General features: G+C 44.1%; 1 protein-coding gene across 2 annotated transcripts in view; it reads right to left on the bottom strand.

Annotated features, from left to right (window-relative positions):
* Positions 1 to 24,265, bottom strand: part of SMG1 (SMG1 nonsense mediated mRNA decay associated PI3K related kinase) — a 233,206-nt gene that overhangs the window by 82,788 nt on the left and 126,153 nt on the right. For both annotated transcript variants that reach the window (XM_040356901.1, XM_040356902.1), the window contains exons 34-40: positions 20,101 to 20,331; positions 19,812 to 19,989; positions 16,898 to 17,059; positions 15,633 to 15,850; positions 15,384 to 15,538; positions 756 to 978; positions 10 to 256 (exon numbers count right to left, since the gene is read on the bottom strand). In XM_040356901.1, the coding sequence (XP_040212835.1) occupies positions 10 to 256; positions 756 to 978; positions 15,384 to 15,538; positions 15,633 to 15,850; positions 16,898 to 17,059; positions 19,812 to 19,989; positions 20,101 to 20,331 (1,414 nt within the window). The remainder of the gene's footprint in view (positions 1 to 9; positions 257 to 755; positions 979 to 15,383; positions 15,539 to 15,632; positions 15,851 to 16,897; positions 17,060 to 19,811; positions 19,990 to 20,100; positions 20,332 to 24,265) is intronic.

Raw genomic sequence — 24,265 nt, 5'->3', positions numbered from 1 at the left:
CTCCCTTACCTTTGAAAAGATATGGGTAGTTTTTACCATCAGATCCCAGAAAGATGAACTTTTTTGGTTTTGTTTTTGTAGGTAAGATAGTGATAGTACTGCCTACACTGTGAATTGTGATGGCGTCTCTGTCTGAGAATTCCCCTGGTAAGGCTATTTCAGTGTTTGTCATGGAAGCCAAGCAAGGGCTAATTTCTTCAAGTCGTAACAAGTAGCTTGTCCGTTTCTGTGCTCTTTGCTGCAAGCTTAGCATAACCTGCAAAGGAACAGAATAATCTGTCAGGGTGAAATTTCAATAACTGAGAAGACATAAACAGTAAACAAAATGACCATCTCATGCACTGCGAGACACAGACAAGCTAAACGGTGGACAAAGCAAAAAGACTGTCAAATGGGCTGGGTAAAACATATCTACTGCTGCACAGCTGTGATCTTTGTCCTTTCTTCACTAGACTCATGAAACCGCAATGAAGGTCAATATAGCTCATGACAGATTTTTCTTTAATCACGTTTATATGCAATTAGCTCAGTTGGGCAAGGATTGCCAATTGAAGCAACTTTGGCTCTGCTGAATGTTTCATTTAAGATTAGTGGTTTCCTTTAAAGTAGCATGTCCCCTTACAGAAAAGTGTCTCGATTCATATGATGCAATTAGTTCGTTTGTAAGATTTTCGATTTACAGGCTGCTTTATAAAAAGTCAAAATCTAAAATCACAGTTGTTAGATCAGCAAGTTTATAACTTATTTTTAAATACCTGCTTGAATGGCATCCAGCCGTTTCCAGGATTGGCAGGATTGGATGGATTTCTAAGTTTTTCTAGAGCATTTTCAATAGCCTCCCCATAGGTGTCCTGGAACCATTTTTCATGGGGTGTCTCAGCAGGTGTCGAAGTAATACTACAAACGTGCTCAAGGGCAAACACAATAGGTTTCATGAGTGCGGTGTGCTTTTCACGCATTATGGCAATCTTTTCCTCCCTAAGGGGAGACACCACAAGAGCAAATAATAAATCAGTATATACAGGTAGTATGTTAAAAGCACATGAATCAGAACTAATAATACATTTTAGAAAGAAAATGTTACAGCAACATTTAAAAGTATAAAATAGACATGCCAAATGTTTAATTACTTTTTTTTTTTTTTTTAACCACTTGACAACTGGGCACTTAAACCCACTTAATAACCAGACCAATTTTCAGCTTTCGGTGCTCTCACATTTTGAATGACAATAACTCAGTCATACAACACTGTAACCAAATGAAATTTGTGTCCTTTTTTTCCCACAAATAGAGCTTTCTTTTGGTGGTATTTGATCACCTCTGCGGTTTTTATTTTTTTCGCTATAAATGAAAAAAGAACGAAAATTTTGTAAAAAAATGAATTTCTTCATTTCTATTATAAGATTTTGCAAAAAATGAATTTTTCTTCATAAATTTGGCCTAAAATGTATACTGCTACATATCTTTGGTAAAAATAAAAATAAAAATTTGGATATTATTTAGTCTGGGTGAAAGTTATAGGGTCTACAAGCTATGGTACCAATTACTGAAAATAGATCAATTTGATCACATCTGATGTACTGACGGCCTATCTCATTTCTTGAGACCCTAACATGCCAGAAAAGTACAAATACCCCCTAAATGACCCCTTTTTGGAAAGAAGACATTCCAAGGTATTTAGAAAGAGGCATGGTGAGTTTTTTGAAGTTGTCATTTTTTCCCACAATTCTTTGCAAAATCAAGGTTTTTTTTTTTTTTTTTTTTTTTCCCCACAAAAGTTTCATATTACCAGGTTATTTCTCACACACAGCATATGCATACCACAAATTACACCCCAAAACACATTCTGCTATTCCTCCCGAGTATGGCGATACCACATGTGTGAGACTTTTACACAGCGTGGCCACATACAGAGGCCCGACATGCAGGGAGCACCATCAGGCGTTCTGGAACACCCAGACCAATTCTGACATTTCTCTCCTACATGGAAAAATCATCATTTATTTGCTAGAAAATTACATAGAACCCCAAAACATTATATATGCTTTTTTAGCAAAGACCCTAGAGAATACAATGGCGGTCGTTGCAACTTTTTATCGCGCATGGTATTTGCACAGCAATTTTTCGAACGCATTTTTTTGGGAAATAAAACAGTTTTGTGCTTTTTTAAAAAAAAACCATTAAAGTTAGCCCAATGTTTTTGCATAATATGAAAGACGAAGTTACGCCGAGTAAATAGATACCCAACATGTCACCCTTCAATATTGCACACGCTTGTGGAATGGCGCCAAACTTCGCTACTTAAAAATCCCCATAGGTGACGTTTTAAATGTTTTTACTGGTTACATGTTTTTAGTTACAGAGGAGGTCTGGGGCCAAAATGATTGCTCTCGCTCTAACGTTCGCAGCGATACCCCACATGTGTGGTTTGAACACCGTTTTCATATGTGGGCGGGACTTACGTACACATTCGCTTCTGTATACGAGCACGCGGGAACAGGGGCGCTTTAAATATTTTTTTTTATTTTTATTGTTCATTTTACTTAATTTATTTTAGTTTGACACGTTTTTCCCCAAAAATAAATGTTTTGATCACTTTTATTCCAATTACAAGGAATGGAAACATCCCTTGTAATAGGAATATAGCATGACAGGTCCTCTTTACAGTGAGATATGGGGTCAATAAGACCCCACATCTCACCTCTAGGCTGGGAAGCCTGAAAAAAAACAAGAAAAAAAACGATCCTGGCTTCGATCGCAGCGGTGAGTCAGAAGAAGCACCGGAGGGCGAAGGGAGTGGGGACGTCCCTTTTTGCCTCCCGTAAGAACGATCAAGAGGCGGAACAGCCGCCATGATTGTTCTTATGGTGTAGAGAATCGCCGGCTGAAAAAAATGATATCTGAATGATGCCTGTAGCTGCAGGCATCATTTAGATATCCCTGCACAAAGTCAAGGACCTCATATGACGTGGGCGGGAAGTGGTTAAAACACATTTTTTTCCCCAGAGTATTTTCTGGGTATTGCAAAGTATTGGCCGGGGTATTGCAAAGTATTGGTGCGGGGGTATTGCAGAGTATTGGTGCGGGGGTATTGCAGAGTATTGGTGCGGGGGTATTGCAGAGTATTGGTGCGGGGGTATTGCAGAGTATTGGTGCGGGGGTATTGCAGAGTATTGGTGCGGGGGTATTGCAGAGTATTGTGTGGGGGGTATTGCAGAGTATTGTGTGGGGGGTATTGCAGAGTATTGGTGCGGGGGTATTGCAGAGTATTGTGTGGGGGGTATTGCAGAGTATTGGTGCGGGGGTATTGCAGAGTATTGGTGCGGGGGTATTGCAGAGTATTGCGCGGGGGTATTGCAGAGTATTGCGCGGGGGTATTGCAGAGTATTGCGCGGGTGTTTTGCAGAGTATTGCGCGGGTGTTTTGCAGAGTATTGCGCGGGTGTTTTGCAGAGTATTGCGCGGGTGTTTTGCAGAGTATTGCGCGGGTGTTTTGCAGAGTATTGCGCGGGTGTTTTGCAGAGTAATTGCGCAGGGAAGGCAGAGCATTGCAGAGTATTGCGCAGGGAAGGCAGAGTATTGCAGGGGTTAATGCAGAGTATTGCACAGGGAAGGCAGAGTATTGCAGGGGTTAATGCAGAGTATTGCACAGGGAAGGCAGAGTATTGCAGGGGTTAATGCAGAGTATTGCACAGGGAAGGCAGAGTATTGCAGGGGGTTAATGCAGAGTATTGCACAGGGAAGGCAGAGTATTGCAGGGGTTAATGCAGGGATGGCTGAGCAGGGATGGATGGATCTGTGACTGCAATAGTCACAGATCCATCCCACACTGCTGCTGCCATCCGCGCTCTCCTCTCACACTGTACCGATCGGTACAGCGAGAGGAGGGAGGAACCGGCATCAAATGACGCCGGTTTGTTTACCTGTGATCGCGCCGTCATTGGACGGCGCGATCACATGGTAAAAGACCGCCGTTGCCGGTCAATTACCGTGATCTGTGTAGCGCCGGGTCTCATAGACCCGGCGCGCACAGAATTTTCTGTGTGCGCGCCCGAGGCGGCGCGCATTACTGCTTCTGGTGGGCGCCGTTTCAGAACGGCGACCCCCAGTTAAGCAACCACCTTGCCGCCGTTTGTAGACGGCGGCTGGTGGTTAAGTGGTTAAGCAAAGCGTATCCAACCAATAACAAGATCAACAAGCCAAAACTCATCCCTTGGATTCTGCACAATTCATATTGATCACTTAACAGACACTGTCTGTATGAGTCTTGCTATAGAAGGCTGGACACTTAGAAGTTGCTTCTTGCTTGACACACCTGACTGCCATTTTGAAATATGGAAAATATAATTTTTTTTATTTTTATTGGCAGATATATAAAAAAAATCTTGGTACAACACACTCAACATGAGCGCAAGAAATTATAAAGTCTGGTACACAAATACACGAGAAGTAGAAATTCACATTTGTATATACTTGTGTCCAGTCCTAATAAAGATCAGTTACATACAAGCACAGTCTGGATTCATTATAACATTAATCACAGTACAGAATGTTGTTCTCCAATTTGCACACATTTCAAGTATAGAAAACCAATTATTCACAAATTAGAAGAAGAGGTGAGAGTGGAGGAGCACCAAATGTTTCACACCTTTTCATATTTGCTGGAACAACTCCTATGATCAAATACTGCCTTATTTTTTCATAAGGCAGTATCTGATTCACCATCTGGATCCATTGACGAGTAGATGGGGGAGCAGAATGATTCCACTTAAGTGTGATAGCCTTTCGAGCTAAAAATAGAGCTTCTCTCAGCATTATTCTAGAAAATTTTGGCCATTATTCTTAGTCCAGTATACCCAATAGACAGATGTGTGGATCACATGGCACAGAGACCGAGAGAATTTTAGACAGTTTATCAATCACCTGTTTCCAGTACACCTTAACAGGGCATAGCCACATAACGTGAATAAAGTCTGCACAGTGGCTGGTACATCTAGTACATGATGTAGGGATACAATGCATCGCGTGCAACCTTACGGGGGTTAGGGCAAGACCGATGTACCATGTATAATTGAATAAGCTTGTTATTAATAGCCGGTTAAATGAGAGGTACATGCTTCCTCACAGTCCTCGTCCGACAGATCGGGTACAAGTGTTTGCCATTTATTGTGAACCTCCAGAGGATTGGTGTAAAGCAGGGATATGCAATTAGCGGACCTCCAGCTGTTGCAGAACTACAAGTCCCATGAGGCATAGCAAGACTCTGAAAGCCATAAGCATGACACCGAGAGGCATGATGGGACTTGTAGTTTTGCAACAACTGGAGGTCCGCTAATTGCATATCCCTGGTGTAAAGGGAGGTAGCCAATAAACGGGAGTAGACGGAGAATAGACACTTAGGGCCTTGTGACCTTAACACCCCAATCAGTTGATAGTCCGAGAACTTGACGCTAGTAACACCAAATTAAGTTTGTAAAACATGATGCAACTGGGAGATACCTGTAATAAAAGCGTACGGGGAGTTCATATTTTCTCTGTAAAATCCATAAAGGAAGCCATAACATTCCCTGTGTACATGGCTTGTAGAGCAACAAGTCCCCTATTTTCCCAGAAGGAATAGTCTGTGAAGTTTAGGACATGAGGAAACGTGGGGTTATGCCACAGGGGTAGATCTATATTTGTGTTGTCAAATTTGTCCAGCTGTTAGGCTCCCTCCACACCATACATGCCAGAGTCAGAATATGTATGCAAATAGCATATCCAGCGAGGGGCGTGGCCTGACTGGCAATGGAGTAGGAAGCAGGGCGCCGGAGCTCCTCTCGCCGAATCTCCTGATACACAGCCTGAGACAGCCGTTGGGGTTGAAAAGCACCCACGATACAGCTAACCGTCTCCGGGACCGGAACGGAGAATGTCCCCGCCGAAAAAGTCGTCCGCAGCGGCGGATAAGCTGGCCAAATACAGACATGGAGGAGAGGAGGAACAGGCCAAAGATGGCGCCGACGAACCTCCGGGAGAAGGGCGCCATGCGGAGGACACATCGAAGGTGTTGGAGGCTATAGCCACGCTGCAAAGCACGCTTACAGCCAAGATCGATGAGGTAAAGATAGATATCTCCCTCATGAGACAGGACCTGTCCACGGTCAGAGAGCGGGTCTCTGAAACGGAGGCCCGGATCAGCGCGGCGGAGGATGTACTGATTCCCCTGCAAGAAGCAACAGATGACATGCAGCAGCAGATACGGCAACTCCATGCCCATCAGGATGAAATGGAGAACAGGCTCCGCCGCTGTAATTTGCGGTTCATAGGACTTCCTGAGAGAGCTGAGGGCAGGGAACCAGCAGAATTCCTGGAGAATCTCCTTATAGGAGAATATGGGAGAGAAGCATTCTCAGTGATGTTTGCGGTGGAGCGGGCGCACCGAATACCTGCAAAGCCCCCACCTGAGGGAGCACCCCCCCCCGTACATTTATTGCTAAATTCCTGAACTTCAGAGACAGGGATAAAATTATGCGCCTGTCAAGAGAAAAGGGGAATATGAAGATGGGCAATGGCCACGTGGCGGTGTTCCCGGACTTTTCCAATGAAGTGCAAAAGAAACGAGCGCAATACCAGGATGTGAAGCGTCGCTTGAGAGTGCTGCACCTCAAGTATGCCATGTTATTCCCAGCAAGGCTCAGAGTGGAAGAAGATGGAAGGGCACAGTTCTTTGACACCCCAGCCGCAGCGTGGCTGGACCGCAAGGGAAGGCAGGAATGAACCCTGCTAAGATGAACCGTGAGTACTGTTTCCTGGAGACCGTTGGGGATATCTGTTCCCCCCCCCTTTTTTTTTTCCTTCTTTTTTTGTCAGGGGCCTGAGAACTTGGGGCCTAGACGAAGAGGAGAGCGAGATGGGGTCCCGGACCCCCCGGGTAATGTGGATGGGACTCCAAGTTTATTTTGCTTTGCACCAGTTTTGTCCCGAACCCCTCGGTCTCCATCAGGAATCCCCCCCCCCTATTTATCCTACATCTACCCCACTCCTGGCTCGTCCCTCGCCCCTGACTCACGGGCTGTCAGGACCTGTGCTTTCAACAAGCTCCTGCTGAATTCTGCTGCGAGCGGTGGGCCGTGGCTGGGGAGGAAACGGCCGCATGCAGAACTAGGGGGGGCTCAGAAGAGGTTGGGACAGACCTTGATTTCACATATGTTCTCCCTCCTTATGGGGGGTTTGTTTTACTACCATCATATCTACTTATATACTTTTCTGTTTTTTCATTATACCTGCGGACGAACAATGGATCCGGTGAGGTCATGCTGGAAGTGGTGGGGAGGGCTCAATGTGTTATACACTGGCGAGCGGGAGGAGCAAGGCCCCAAATTTTGTTTTATATGTTTTTCTCTTCGCTCCTCTTATCGGAATGCAGGGGCCTCATTCCCCTTTTTTTCATCATCATGGGGATGTTAACTTTCCCCGACTCCGATACCATGTGTTGCTCAGTGAATAATCGCCCCCACGTAACAAATTGGTTTTGTGATGTAAAGTTTTTCATAGACTACAAGATATGTGCCTCCAGTCAGGATTACCTGCTGGAAGATATGATTAGATTCTATTTTTTGTTGGATACACGGTTGAGGGATCAAATGCTCACACCAGGTTGGGGAGGTGATGGGCTGGGAGGGGGAGGTAAGTTGACAGGGTCACCGTTGTGACCCGCTTATGTTTCGGAGATGTAAGGAATGTTATAGAGATGTAAGGGGTCGTGTACATGATGCTATACTGAGAAAGGGAAACCCGTATGTAGGTAGATTAATGTGCTTAATGTATTCCTATGCTACCCTGCTGGTCCGACGGTACACTATACACCTAGTGACGCCATGACGTCTATTAAATTTCTAACGTGGAATGTTAGGGGGGGTGAGAAATAAAATTAAGCGAACTGCAGCCCTGGCCTATTTGAAAGCACAGAAGGCTAATATAATGGCACTGACTGAAACGCATGTCACAGGTCATCTGCAGGCCGCACTGAAGCGCCCATGGATTGGCTGGGCGTATCACAGCACGCATACCAGCTTCTCCAGGGGGGTTTCGTTACTGGTAACTAAGGCCACCCCGTTTGAGCTACTATCACTGGAATCGGATCAGCAGGGGAAATATGTATTTGTACATGCTCGTGTGGGAGGAATTAATATGCTGTTAATAGTATGCTACATCCCCCCCCCCCATACAGCTCGGAAGTCGTCACGATGGGCTAGGCTTTTATGGCTAAGCACCCGACGGTACCGGCTGTGTGGATGGGGGATTTTAACATGACCATGGATCCTTTCATGGATAGACCGACACGGGCGGGAGGAGATCCGGGGGGGCCCAGACTGAGCAGGCTGGGCCGCCTGGTGAAGGAATTCGCCCTGACGGACGTATGGAGGCAAAGAAACTCAGACTAGAGCATACACATGCCACTCCACCAGCCACGCCACAATGTCTCGTATTGATTACATCCTAGTGTCAGCATCCCTTATGCCCAGGGTGGGAGGGGGGGTTGGGTTCGCTCCCAGGGCGCTATCAGATCATTCACCATGTTGGATGCAGTTGTCATTGCTGGGGGAGGCCCCTAGGAGGGTGTGGAGACTAAACCCGTTCTGGCTGAAAGCCCTGCAAGATCATGACAGTATCGAGCGAGAGTTAAAGTTCTTTTTTTCAGAAGACCAGGACCCCTCAACACTAAACTCCCAGTGGGACGTATTTAAAATGCAGTAGGGTGCTGGATACCAGAATCAAAAGACTTAAACTTTCCTCCCAGATAATAGTGAGTGAATCGGAAGGAGTACTGCGGAAGCTAGAGGAAACCTTTAATACACAGCCCACCCCAGAGAACCTTGATAAGGTTAAGGTACAAGCCAGAGTTGTAACACAGCTACATATGGCGAAAGCCAAACAGCGTGTCTTTTTCTGTAAAACACGGGTCTACGAACATGGGGAAAAGGCTGGGAAGATGTTGGCCTACTTGGCACATCTGGAAGACAGACTACCTGTGGTGGTGTCCCTGGCTGAGCCGGATGGCTCATTGGTCACGGACCCCCCACAGGTGGCGGACAGGTTTATGCGATTTTATAGAGACTTATATAGCTCCCAATGTCACCACACACCGGGGGAAGTACGGGACTATCTACATGCGCTACAGTTCCCAAAGCTGAGAGTAGAGCAGGTGCAGCAGCTTGAAGCCCCTATCACCGCACAGGATGTTGCAAATGCGATATCACAACTAGCCAAGTCCAAGGCCCCAGGGCTGGATGGTTTACCACTGGAGTTCTATGCCACTTATTCAGAAGTACTGGTGCCCAAACTAAGGGATGTATTTCAATCCAGTTTTGACTCGGGTGTCCTACCCATGTCTATGCAGGAGGCCCAGATAATAGTCCTTCCCAAACCGGGTAAGGATCACAGATATCCCAAAGCTTACAGACCCATATCTTTGTTGCCGGTTGACATCAAGATATTGGCCTCCAGGTTAAATGTAGTGATTCTTTCCCTGATACACCCGGACCAGACCGGGTTTATGCCGGGTAAGAATACGGCCATGAATATTAGGAGACTGTTCATGAATATACAGGCGCAGCATGACAACGTAGGGACCAGGGTGGTGGTGTCCTTGGATACGGCCAAGGCCTTCGACTCTGTCGAGTGGCTGTATCTTTGGGAATGCCTAAGGTGCTACGGATTCGGCCCGAATTTTATTAAGTGGGTTCAGCTTTTGTACCAGACGCCCAAGGCCAGGATTTTTGTCAACGGGTGGCTGTCAGAACAGATTGCATTGGAGCGGGGCACGAGACAGGGTTGTCCTCTGTCGCCACTACTATATGCACTGGCGGCAGAACCGCTAGCTATTGCAATTAGGGCAAGTCCGGACGTGATAGGTCTCAGAAAAGGAGATGCATGGGAAAAGATCGGATTATACGCAGATGACACTGTCCTATATTTGGCAGATCAGGGACCATCGCTGAGTGCAGCCCTGCTTATTATAGAAGAGGCGGGTAAATATTCGGGGTTGAAGATTAACTGGGACAAGTCCCGTATCCTCCCACTGGACCACTTCCCCCCGCCGGCTTTGTTCCCGGAATTGCCCTTACAGAGGGTGGCAGAGATTAAATACCTAGGGGTTAGCGTGACCAGAAATCTCAAGGAGTATGTCCCTCTGAATGTAGAACCCCTGTTTGCCATTATTAAAGCTCGAACACAAGCGTGGGCCAGGCTACCCCTGGGAGTGATGGGCAGAATAAATCTAGTGAAAATGATCTTGCTGCCCAAAATTCTATATATGGTCTGGCATGCCCCACTGTACATACCTCTAAAAGTGTTTAAACAGATGGAAGCAATCCTAAATTCATTCGTGTGGGGTTCGAGTCGACATAAATTGGCGTGGCATGTACTTAAAAACCCCTACCATGGAGGGGGGATGCTCCCTTCCGGATATACGAGACTACTACATTGCATCGCAATTATCCCATGTCTACCATTTTAATACTTCAGAAGCGCAAAGGCATAGGTCATTAGTATGTAATAGACCGGGCAGCACCCTTCATACTCCGGTACAAGCAATATTTAGGACGGGACATGGGGGGTGTAGGTCTGCGCACTTCGGGGCGGATATGCTAACGCACCAACAAAAAATCTGGGACATAGCCCTTAAAAAGATGGACAGGACACATGTGCACTCTCATACACCATTGTGGAGAAATGGAAGTCTTCCCCAATTGGGAACGGTACCGGACCCGGGGATATGGGCGGCATATGGCATACTCTTTCTGTCCCAGGTCTTAACGGCATCGGGACCTAAATCCTTCTCAAACCTTAGGGAGGAATTTTCCCTTCCACCACAATTTATTTTTCGGTATCTGCAGCTTCGGCACGCACTTAGAACACAAATGGAACAGGCTGTTGTAGACTTGAGTAGGCCGCAGGTGCTGGATGTTATCTTCGGGGCTGAGTCAACAAAACTCACATCCAACTTATACTACACTATTAGACTGAAAAGGGTAGGCAAGGTGACAGACGGCAAAGACAAAATGGGAACAGGACCTGGGCCAGATAGATGACATTGACTGGGGAGAAATACTAGAGGGAGTGAAGACCTCATCCCCTAAACTATCGGACAGACTAACACAGCTATATGTAATTCACCGTGCATATCTGACGCCCGCGAGACTGGCGAAATTTCAACCCACACGGAGTACGGCCTGCCCCATGTGTGCCGCCGATGCGGCCTCATTCTACCACTTGTTGTGGCACTGCCCTGATGTGCAGGCCTATTGGCTGCAGGTAACACAGTTTGTCCATGACAATATGGGATCACCGGTGGGTATGGACCCCAAATTATGTTTGCTGGGACCGGTCCCCGATGTGGACATAGATAAATACCAGAATATTTTCATTTGTGAAACACTATTCATGGCCAGAAAGGTGGTGGCAAAGGCATGGATGAGGGATAAGGCCCCAACACTGGAGGACTGGAAAAGGGAGGTGAACACCACTCTTCCCTATAGGAAGATGATTTACATTCATAGAGGGCGCCCACAGAAGTTCTCCAGTGTGTGGGACAGGTGGCTGGAGGATGGGGAAACTTGCACGGTATGAGTCTCTGGCAGGTGGTGACGGTATGGAGAAAGAGGGTGGCGAGGGTGAGTTGGCACTCGTGTTGGATATCTGGAGTGTGTAAGGGTTTCTTACTATAAGCCTGGGAATGCTGAGCTCATGTACACAGGGAGAGGCGTGAAATGTTATGTGAGCCTGAATTGTACACTGTTTATTTGCACAAGTGTGTCAGATACTGATCAATGTCGATCAAATGCATACCATGTTTGTACCTCTAATTTTTCTACATCTCAATAAACTTGATTTTGAAGTAAAAAAATAGCATATCCAGCGTCTTAAAGATTTAGGCACCGCAGTGGATGAGAGGTTACATACAAGCATTTAGGAAGAAGAATCATCTATCAGATTAATTCTGCATGCCACCGACAAAGGTAGCTTGGCCCATATGTTAAGTTTGGAGTTTAATCATCTGAAGTAAGGGGTTCAAACACTCCGTTTGCGATAAGGTAAGCCGCTGCATCTCAGGAATAGGTTTGCTGATGAAGAGGCATCAGAGTTAACTTCTGCCAATTGATTTTAAGGTCAGAGTAAACACTATAGTCATCTATGATATGCATGGCCGCCTTCAATGATGTTTATGCATTTTGCAAGTATAGAATAAGATCATCTGCATATAGGTCTATGATATCAGATCTATTACCCAGCGTAATACCTGCAATGAGGGCAGACTGTCGGAATCGCAGCGCCAACGTCTCAATAGCCACCGCAAACAATAGGGACAGGGGACACCCCTGTCAGGTGCCTCTATACAATGGAATAGAAGCTGGCAGCAGACCATTAACCAATAATTGGGACGTGGGGTTTGCTTAAAGAAATAGTGACCTACTTTTGAAATTTCTCTCCAAATGCAGCTACAGACATCATCCCGGTACTGTTTTTTTAGAGCGGGCAGTCGGCTCTCCAGGGATAACAACCGGTGCGGCTACAAGCCGCTCGGCTGTTATACCAGAGGAGCGAGACGGGAAGTCGTCGCCCCCCACCGCTCTTACCGGGCCTCCCGTCCCACCAGGAGACGCAATTCGGCACTTCCGACGGCTAGAGACAGAATGGACGAAAGCCGGAAACCAGTCTCCGGTAAGTAAACACAGAAGCGACGTCACTTCTGGTTTACTTTTATAAAAATAAAATACAGTATTCAGAATAACCGTTTTTGGCAATCAGAATACTTTGACAACGGAGGGATTTGGGGTATTTTAGACCCCCGATCCCTCCATAAAGAGTACCTGTCATCCCCTTTTACTGTCACAAGGGATGGTTACATTTCTTGTGACAGCAATTAAAGAGCAAAGAAAACGCACACACACACACACATCAAGGTACAAGCACACAGCGTCTGCAAAAGCACTACATAGCACTCATTATCTGATGAGGTGCAATGCTTTGCAGGCTCCCAATAAAAAAATAAATGCACAATTTTTACCTGCAAAAAGATGTGCATTTATTTTTTTTGAAAGGGTCAACTTATCCTTTAAAGGGGTTGGTAAACCCTCATGTTTTTCACCTTATTGCAGCCTATGCATTAAAGTGAAAAAACTTTTACTGACCGGTCCCCTAGCCCCCCGTTTTACTCACCTGAAACTCACCTATTCCCCCCGCCGGAGATGCGCTCTTCCCCTGTGCCCGTTGATAGCAGCCTAGTCATTGGCTCTCACTGTTGTCAATCGAATCCAATGATGCAGGCTCTGGGGCCCGAGTCCTACATTCCGTGTCTATGGACATGGGACCGCACCCGCAAGGTAAACCCTCAAGAGAGCGCATCTCCTAGGGGGTTATACAATGCGGGAGAAGCTACCAGCGTCGGCAGGGGGCCCCAGAAGTCGAGGATCAGGGGTCACTCTGTGCAAAACGAACTGCACTTTGGAGGCAAGTATGACATGTAAGTTTTTTATTTATTTTAAATAACAAAGCTTTACAATCACTTTAAATCAGAGTTGAGGCCCCTTTCACACTTGTGCACCTTTGCTGCACTTTTCCCCATTCAATCCTATGAAGCGGTTTACACTGCAGCTGTGCTTTGAAAAGTCCTGCATGTTGCATCATTGGTGCAGCTTTTCAAAAGCACAGCACAGAGGCACCTTCCATTGTAAGTCAATGGGAATGCATCAAATTCGCATGGGTGTGAAAGGGCCCTAAGCTGAACAAAAGCGCATGAGTGTTAAAGGACCCTTAGTGTGTCACTTTAAATGTTCATTTACAAAAAGATATAACCAGGACTCAGATGTATTGTTACAAGTACGCCAATATAGCTGAAACCATGTTATACTAAAGTGTTGTCAATTAAAAGGAGAAAACACAATATAAAGGCCAACTGATTTATTTCAATGATCCAAAGTCTTTTACTTTCCTACAAGCACAATATGGACGTTCCAACCCAGAATACCTCACATATGCATGCCTGAATAGTATCTTTTCTAAAAAACACTCCGATCTTAAATGATATATTCTGGAAAATCCACACTTACCTCACTTCTAATGCAGAAAGTAAAGGGGGCATCTCTATATTTTATAACTTTCTTCACAACAAATCTATATTTTAAAATCCAAACTCAATGATAGCCTGAGAAAGGGATGTAAACGACTCCTTCACATAGATAGACAATGGAGGATAACACTACAATACACATACTTCTGCCACAAAGTGCACTAACCTTTGGGAACTCTCACAAAGTTACACAAAACATGGTATCAAACCCCATACAGAACGGCCAAATTCAACCCCTCCAAATCTCCATTATGCTGGAGAGAATGCTCTCAACCTAGCACCATCTTCCTTATCCTATGGGCATGAAGTAAACTAGCAAAATTCGGGCCCAAAGCATTTACAATTCTCTACCAAGTGACAGGTCAACCAATACAAATCTCCCCACAACTAGCCCTCTTCAATATATGTATAGAAGCTTTACCACCATATTTTAGACAGTTTACTAATCACTTATTCCTGGCTGCCAAACTGGTATACTATGGAGATTTCCAGATACCCCTGTGGTGGCCGAAGCTGTACGCGCTCTTTCTACACATTTTACATATGAACAAATGTTGGCGTCAGTGGCTGGGAATCGTACCAATTCCTTGATAACTGGCAACCATGGATTGAATGGTATTATACATACAAAATTTTATAGGTCTTCATCTGAATCCTGGGTCTAGCTTCTCATGAACAATCCTGAGTAGGGCAGTCCTTTTAGAAACCCCCCTTTCCCTATCCTTGCCCAGTTCTTACATTTTCCTCCCTTCCATTTTAAAACTCTAATTAAGACGATATTTATTTGATGCGTCGAATAGATGAACATACCACTCAGCATTGCATAATTTATTCAAAACTCGTATGTTAATACTCTACTTTATATACAGCGAATGTTTTGGATATTATGGGTTGGGGGTGCTGCCCTCCTCTTGAGACACAGTTCGTTCCCATTTGGGTGTCTGAGGGTGATGGGTTGCCCTACCTGCCCAGTGATCAGCATCCATTATCCGTTTGCAAGTTCACTAATGATTGTTATGTAGTAATTTGCATATTTTATTACGCTTTTTATACCTTCTAGACTGAAAAAAAAAAAAAGCACTTGCCTCTAACATTCTTTCAAAGAAGCTTTAGCCTTTAAATGCCACCCAACTCAATTTTATGTTCTCTCAACATAATAATAATTATAATGATAATTTGGTGGTATGAAATTCTATACATCCCTGGTGTATGGAACAGGTTCCAAAATGAAGCCCAAAGTGTGCTATAAAATCAAAAATGTGTCTACATACTTCCTCAGAGTATTGTTGTTCTGCACCCTTTTGACTTCATCCTCCAGCTGTTGAATTCGTCGGAGAACATACATGTGTTGTTGTAACAAAACACCCAGCCAGAGCTCATCCCAAAGCACAGTTACTCTTCTCAGTTCAGCTACCAACATCTGAACCTGTGGAAGTGTATAGAATTACAAGGAAAAGCAAAGTAAATATAGTGCATTTACCATGATTAATCAGTTGAGCAAAAATGGTGTTTATACAAACCTGCAGAACCATGGTAGGGTTGGCACAAGACAGCTTGTCAACAATTTTACTGTAACAATCTTGCATCATGGCTTGGTCTTCATTCAGGATATTTTTCAATTCCTCTCTATTGCTTTCTTGTGAAGCTGGTAGACTGCCATCATCACACTCCCCACCCATAAGCTCATCATCCTGGATGTTACCCAATAAAGTGGGAATGGCTGACGACAATTTGGTTCCTGTGGTAATAAGCAAAAGTGAGAATGGGCAGAAAAAATTAAAGTCCAACCATTGTGGTATGTTTTCAAGAAAAAAGACAAAAAAAGGAGCTCATTCTGGAAAAGGCTTTCATCAATAAAGATGAAATACTTTATTTGATTTTTTTAATTAAGGCCAACCATAATTTGAATTTCTTCTACATCTGGTGTATACCAGAAAATAGTGTAAAATTTAAAATTTCATCTTCACTGTTTAATTAGTAAAAACAACAATTACAGTGAATCTGCCAAAGGCAAACTTTGTAAGAAGCGATCATTTTCTGACTTACAGACTATTCGATTTTACAGGTGGTGCCCTCACTTGCTTTGAATCTGAATGAATGTAACATTACCATCCCGTATCTGGTATAAGACCCCTGAATCAGAAAATGACACCAATTTTCATTGCTGCCCTGTGAGATTATCTGTAATCTCACATGGATATTTTATAGTCATAGGCTGCCATTGTCCTATTTAGGAAAAAAATTAAAAGATGCATCTTAAAAAGGAGAAGTGTGGGATAGCAAAAAAATAAACAAACATATGCACCTATATGACCGTAGCATTAGTTTGATGCTGTCCCACGCTGGCACTAAACGCGAAAACTGAGCGATCACTTAACCGCTCAGTTCTTGGTCTTCACCGAGCAGAGTTCGGTGAGTGCCTGTCCTCAGCTCTCTGCTGTGCCCTCCCAGGGCTCACTGGCTGAGCCAACTGCCAGTCAGGCATCTGGGGAGATCCAGACATTGTAGTGAACCCTGGGTCACAGGAGTGCAGAAAGAAGTGAAGTATGGCCCAAAAAAAAAAAAAAAGCTTGGAGTTGGGGGAGGAGTTTAGTGTACAGAATGTCAATGCGGTTTACTTTTATCAGAAATATTTAAAAGTATTTTGGTAAGGTAATATTAAGATCACTATATCCATTACAGTCATCAGTAAAACACAAAAACAAGAACAGCTTCACTTCAGCTTCTATTCCTTAGCAGCATGATGTTTTCTACTATAATAGAGGTAAACTGCAAGGATACTGACCTGAAGACTGGGATTCATTACTCAATGAGATACTTCCCACAATTGCTGGGTAGAGAATGAGGTGAGGCGAATCATGTGCTACTCGACACAGTAGACTACAAATACTTTGACGAACATATACCTCAGGGTGGTTGAGACGTGAAAAAAGCTGAGGTATTATACCTGAAAAAAAAAAAAAATCATAATACATTATTTGGAGACAGCATTAACCTACAATTGAATGTCGAACATTATCTAATTTATCACCAACAGGGGTACAAACCCTACAGTCAACTATATTTGAACAAACCAGAAACAGGTCAGGCTGTTTCAGTCTTTTCTAAAACATTTACACATCCCATTAACCACTTAAGCCCCGGACCATATTGCTGCCCAAAGACCCAAGGGGTTTTTACAGTTCAGGACTGCGTCGCTTTAACAGACAATTGCGCGGTCGTGCGACGTGGCTCCCAAACAAAATTGGCGTCCTTTTTTCCCCACAAATAGAGCTTTATTTTGGTGGCATTTGATCACCTCTGCGGTTTTTATTTTTTGCGCTATAAACAAAAATAGAGCGACAATTTTGAAAAAAATGCAATATTTTTTACTTTTTGCTGTAATAAATATCCCCCAAAAACATATATACATTTTTTTTCCCCTCAGTTTAGGCCGATACGTATTCTTCTACCTATTTTTGGTAAAAAAAAAAATCGCAATAATCGTTTATCGGTTGGTTTGCGCAAAATTTATAGCGTTTACAAAATAGGGGATAGTTTTTTTGCATTTTTATTTTTTTTATTTTTTTTTACTACTAATGGCGGCGATCAGCGATTTTTTTCGTGACTGCGACATTATGGCGGACACTTGGGACAATTTTGACACAATTTTGGGACCATTGTCATTTTCACAGCAAAAAATGCATTTAAATTGCATTCTTTATTGTGAAAATGACAGTTGCAGTTTGGGAGTTAAACACAGGGGGCGCTGTAACATTTAGGGATCACCTAGTGTGTGTTTACTAGTGTAGGGGGGTGTGGCTGTAGGAATGACATCATCGATCGGGTCTTCCCTATAAAGGGAATCACCCGATCGATGCGCCGCCACAGTGAAGCACGGGGAAGCCGTGTTTACACACGGCTCTCCCCGTTCTTCAGCTCCGGGGAGCGATCGCGACGGAGCGGCTAAAAACAAATAGCCGCGCCGTCGTCCCGGATCGCTCCCCGAGGGGACCCCCCACCCACGTCTAGGCAGGGACGTACAGGTACGCCAATGTGCCTGTACGTGCCATTCTGCCGACGTATATGTACATGCGGCGGTCGGGAAGTGGTTAAAGACAAGGACCACCTATGCAAATGTTAAAGTTGTTCAAAACCTACTTGAGTTCTCTATTAATTCAGCACTATGCCAGGTTGCAGTAGCTCTTCTTCCCTCTCTTCCTGGTCTCCCAGGAGTTTGAATGCAGCATGAGCCAAAGGTCCTGGTGCAGTCAGTCAAATCTTGTGGGGGGGGCAGGGACGAGCCACACTGTCTATGGATGCGCACATCCTAACTCGGGAGAGCGCCCGCACAAGGGCCATCATAGCACATGGCTTGTTATGGGGAAAGATGAGATAAGGGTAAAAGCTGTACAGCATCCTTGTACAGAGCAGGCAAGTGTAACATGTTTCTTATTTTAGTAAAAAAAAAAAAAAAAATTCCAGTATACCAAGTTTAAAGTAATATTACATGGACAGCAATATGTCATAATGTAGAATTCTCATATTGCCAGCATTTAAGATTACTGTATGTGTGAGTCAAATTTGTTTCTAAATGTGTTCAATGTTACTCAAGTCTGTCCCATTACAATTCCAACTTATTTTTTTGGAACTGTGCCCTTTAAGTGTGGATGTAGCTAGGGGGCAACTGAGAAAAAGCTTCATTCTAACAACATTAGCAGAAAGGCTTGGAGGTTGAAAAAGGAAAAAGGTTAAAAACATCCATACATGGAGAGAGAGCATTTCTACAGTAGTTTTCTTCACCAAATCAACTACATTTGTGCAAATATTTTACCCCCAAATGTAGTATGCCTCAATGAAAGATTCTGTAAAAACTGATGCAAACACAACATGAAACTGCTGACCACAGCAGTTTTGATGTATAATCTTTGCTCTCTGGCTGAAGATTAAGCCTGCACTACATAGGTTATTGCTTGTTTTTCTAGGGGTGACTACTTGCCTGATTCACCAATCTTCTGGAAAACATTGCTGCGCCACAGTCGAACTGTGGATTGTTCAGGTTTATGGCGCATGCCGACGTCAGGAACAGTTAGTTTTTAAGAATGATGGAGCATGGGGGTTCCGGACAGGTCTTGTGCAGGGAGGCTCAGGCAAGTTAAAGCGGAGCACCACCCTGAACTTCCGCTCAGATTACCCCCGCCCCCCCACCCTCTGGTGCCACAATTGGGGGAGACAGGATACCTTTTCCACTTCCGGGAGTCTGGCCGCGACGTCACTGCAGGGCTCCCTCTCCTCCTCCTCCCCTGGCCACTAGGCTTATAGGAGAGAGGAGGGGGGGCCTCACGCATGGGCAGTAGGGTTCCCAGCGTGAAGCTAAAAGGCTACACTGCCGGGTTCCCTTAACCGCAATGGCAGCACCTGACGGAAACATCAGCTGTGGTGCTGACATCAAGGGACTGCAGGGCAGGTAAGTGTACATTCAAATCCAGCAGCTGCAGCATGTGTAGCTGCTGGCTTTTAAAAAATAATTAAAAAATCCGGATCTCCGCTTTAAAACAAGCAGTTAACACCCATGCAGTACGAGACAACCTTACTGCATGGTAAAACGTTAAAACTACAGTAAGGGGATCTCTTGTAGTTGAAAGTCAATGCCCTTGACTCTCTGTATCAGTGCATAACTATGTACAAGTACTAGAGAAAGTATCCTTTAAAAAATGTACCTCTCCAGGGAGCAGTGGGTGTGGTCTCCAGGCCCTGTTCCAAGTACTGTCTAAGCTCTCCAGCATGTTTAACTAGCAGTCTGAGAAGTCGAAGCGTGGCCATGACTATAGCATCATCTGTGCTTTGCTTGAAAGGAACATTTAACTGCAGACGAGGGTCATCATCATCCAATGAAACCTAGGTTGTAAAAAATAAATAAAAATTCAAAGCCCAGATCTAGGCGGTACAATGAAAAAAAAAAAAAAAAAAAAAAAAAAAAAAAACGTAAAAAAAAGACAAGTCACATACCCTTCCAGCATTCAGTTTCAAGAATGTAAAATATGCACTGCATGATAATTTATAGAGGCTGAAAATCCGGTCCACAACTTTCCTCCAAAGTTGGATGAGACCCTCTGAAGCTGCTTCATCAAGTTCTGCTAACCATGGGCAACTGGTCAAGAGCTGCCTCCAAATCACATCTACAGTGTCATTTTCATTGTTGCCCTCAGTCTCTGTAATCTGAAGTGACATGTCCTCATCCTAAAGATAAACACAAATTCAGGTTAGACAAAAAGTAGACATTTAAGAACCATTTATTGGCTCCCAGTAAAAGACAGAATCACTTTCAAAGCACTCTGCCTAATACATAAGTGTATCCAAGAAAACTCCCTCCAATATCCATGCGAAAAAATAAAAGCCCACAAACCCAATCGCGTTCTGCGATCCACCAACCAAAATCTACTCCAGATACTCAAAGCCAGATACAAGTTCAAAGGAGAAAGAAGATTTGCAGTTCAAGGACCTAGACTGTGGAACGCTCTACCAACCACCATCCGATTGGAGGTGAACCACTTGGCCTTCAGAACAAAGATTAAAACATCTCTTCTGAGATCAAAAAGTTCACTCAGGGAATGAATACTAAGCGCCCAGAGGCGATTCAGTTCGCATGTGTTGCACTATATAAAAAGTTTCTCACTCACTCAAAATGTTTTTAATTGAATGGCCAGAGTGTAACATGGAAATGCTATTGAGAATTACTGCACTTTTACTGAAAATCTTTTTCTTGGAGTTCTCAGACACACAGAAATCTTCTACCGTCTGCCTATAGTAGTACTGGATGCATGCAAACAAAAAAAATAAAGAAAGGAGGCCAGCCCAGGATAACCACTCATACCAACAGGATACCTCAATTTTATGTTAAGCAGTACTGACAGCATTGTCAAAAACAGAGGGGTGGGACCCATGTCCCTCACAATAGACTCTATAAAAAGAGTTTTAGAAGTAAGAAATAAAGAAAAAAATTATATTTTCTTCAATATCCACTGAGGGACAGAGAATTCTTGTGCCTCCAGGATGTCCAACTAAGGGAAAGACATAGCAAACACGCAAAGAGGTCCAAGAAAAAAAGAAAGCACTGGCGACTGCCTGCAGCTCAGATTACTGAAGGACCTTGCGCTCCATACTGGCATCAGAGGAGACCACAAAATTCATCTGGGAAGAACTTCGAGAATATGTGAACAACGGACCATATTGCAGCCATGCAAGTATGTGAAAACAGGTTTGGGATTCCAAAAAGCCCAAGCAGCATTTATAGGTTTAGTAGAGTGTGCCGTTACAGGAAATGGTGGCACACAATCTTTTAGACCATAAGCTTTAAAGGAGATGTCCAGCCTGAGCTTTTTAGGCTTGGCTTCTCCTCTGGGTCACAGGAGTGCAATTCGTTTTGCACTCCTGTGACCAATTTTCAGCGGACATCGGTCTGAAGTCCGCTCTCCACTGACGTCACTTCCATCAGTCGAGCCAACGCGTCATCCCGACTGCCAAGTCTGGATTCGCCAGCTGCCTTGATTGATGGCAGTCTCAGCGAGCCGCTGAGATGGCCGCTCCCTGCCCCTCCACAGCTCAGCGCTCCAATAAGCATGGAGAAATAGAGCAGAAGCGATGCTGACAGTCAGCATTGCTCTGCTCGGGGAGCAGTGAGAACCATGCCATGGTGGTGTTCGGTGGCTCAGTTCTCAGTGCAGAGACGCCAGGGGACAGATGCAGCGTCGGTCTGATGCTGCATCCACTGAGGTAAGTATGACTAGCAAACCCCCCCCCCCCTCATACTTCTCCTTTAACGATGGGTCTGTAAGCCAGCTAAAGATGGTGAAATGAGAAGCCAGTGTATGCTCACTAAAACAATCCAGGTAGACAAAAAGAGGCAGTGGCTGAGAGAAACGGTCACAACCCAAAAGAAATCCAGACAAGAGAGAATTTTTTTTTTGGTGAACTGGAGCTGGAGAGAAGACCAACTTCCTGGTTAATGTAAAAATAAAGCAAGGGGGAGGTCCCATGCCTCGATATCATCATGTCCCTATGCGAAACCAGAAAAGTTACCTTGCAGGATAAGCCTGTCAGTTTAGATCAAGGATCCTCAAACTACTGACCTCCAGCTGTTGTAGAACTACACATCCCACGAGGCATTGTAACACACTGACATTCACACACATGACCAGGCATGATGGGAATTGTAGTTCCTGAATAACTGGAGGGCCGTAGTTTGAAGACCCAGGGTTTAGATAGTGTTCACAGAGCTAATGGCTAGAAGGAATACCACCTTGTGGGCGAGAGTAAAAAGTAATGCCTCTAATGGGTTCAAATGGCAGTTTCTGAAAGGCAGGCATAACCAATGCATATCTAAATCACTTGGGAATCTACAAGGGCAACCTCTTGTACAAAAGTCTTAGCCATGGAGTGAGGCCAATTGTTTCTGAAACAAGACTGGAAGGGCAGAAACCTAAACTCTGGTAATGCTTTATCACTTACATTGCAGATACAAAATTCATGCATCCACCCCTGAAGAAGCGAGCATAGTCTGGCGAAATGCATAGGGGATTTATTGATGCTTGTTTTATGCCGGTACATGCTGGGTATTATTGATGTCTGCATTGTGTTTGCATATTTCCCTGTTTATATGTATGCATATTTTATTTTATTGTTATACATGTGTATCCACTGGCCCAGCAACTTTCAAGTTTTATTGTTGCTCATTGATGTACAACATTTGTAATAAATCTTTATATATTTATTTTTGAATAGCAATTACTGAGGGAGCAACATCTTAGTGAACACCTGAAGTGCAGATAAGAGACCAAAGGGCAACAAACTGGTAGTGTAGGGGGCCCAAAACAAAGAATATGAAATGATGTACAGAAAAGATTGGGACATGCTGCATTCTTGATGTACACAGAAGAGGGTCTCTCCCTGATGAAGTGAAGAAATTACAATTTGTGGGAATTCTCAGTTTCAATTAAGGCTATTTTCTTACAAATCTACTGGAGGAACACAAGACGCCTTGCACTGTCAGGATATCCAAGATGGTAAACAGGTAGGGAGTAAAATCTCTGCTGGGTGAGACTACTGTTATACTTCGACTGATTTTCCTGCCACATCATATTTGACCCTCTGTTGAAGTAAGCAAGTTCTGCGAATAATGTGCACTGTGCTCCTTGAGCCCCCTGGGATGTGCACATCACATATACTAGGTGGAATAGTTTTCAATGCACAAATGAGGAGGGGGGTGCATATAATAGAGATGCCCGCCAACTGAACCCAAAGAGTCAGCAGCCTCTATGTGACATCACAAAGAATATAGCAGCAAGGGACACAATGGGGGTTATTTACGAAAGGCAAATCCACTTTGCATTACAAGTGCACTTGGAAGTGCAGCCGCTGTAGATCCGAGGGGGACATGCATGGAAAATAAACAGCATTTTTGCTTGCACATGATTGAATGATAAAATCAGCAGCGCTTCCCCTAATTTCAGATCTTCCCCTCAGATCTACAGCGATCTAAAGCGACTGCACTTATAGTGCAGAGTGGATTTCCTCAACACCAATAAATGGAAGAAAAGAAAATCTCAGTAAGACATCTGATCTGCTTTTTTTTTTTTTTTTTTAAATAAAAAACAAATAAAACTTAGACAACACTGTACACATTTAAAAACATCACACGTATATCAGATGACACTCTGAACTACAGAACTTTTGTTTATTTGGAGTGAAAAACACAACACTTTTAGAAACTGGCAAACTTTTCAAGCCACTTATTGTTTTTAAAATTTGGTGCACATCATTTCATTCGTGCACATTCAAAAAGGGGCATATACAAACGCTAATCTCCCCCTTTGCGTCTATACCAAGTATGCTCAAGCTATTTACATGTGCATGAAAACAAAAAGAATCAGACAGAAATGGGCTAAAACCAGCATTTAATATAAATAGAGTCCAGTGTTGCTTTCACCCCAGCAATATCTTTAACAATTTAAAGTATTTTTTTTAGCTCTTATGCCGCGTACACACGACCATTTTTAATGGTCTAGAAAAAACGCCCATTTTTAGTCGTGAAAAATGCTCTGGAGCCCACACACGATCGTTTTTAATGACATAAAAAAAACTTATTTTACATCCCAAAAAACAGTCGTGTGTACGC

Source organism: Rana temporaria, chromosome 6 (genome assembly GCF_905171775.1).
Source record: "Rana temporaria chromosome 6, aRanTem1.1, whole genome shotgun sequence".
Taxonomy (NCBI): Eukaryota; Metazoa; Chordata; class Amphibia; order Anura; family Ranidae; genus Rana; species Rana temporaria.
This window is presented reverse-complemented; position numbering and strand designations above follow the sequence as displayed.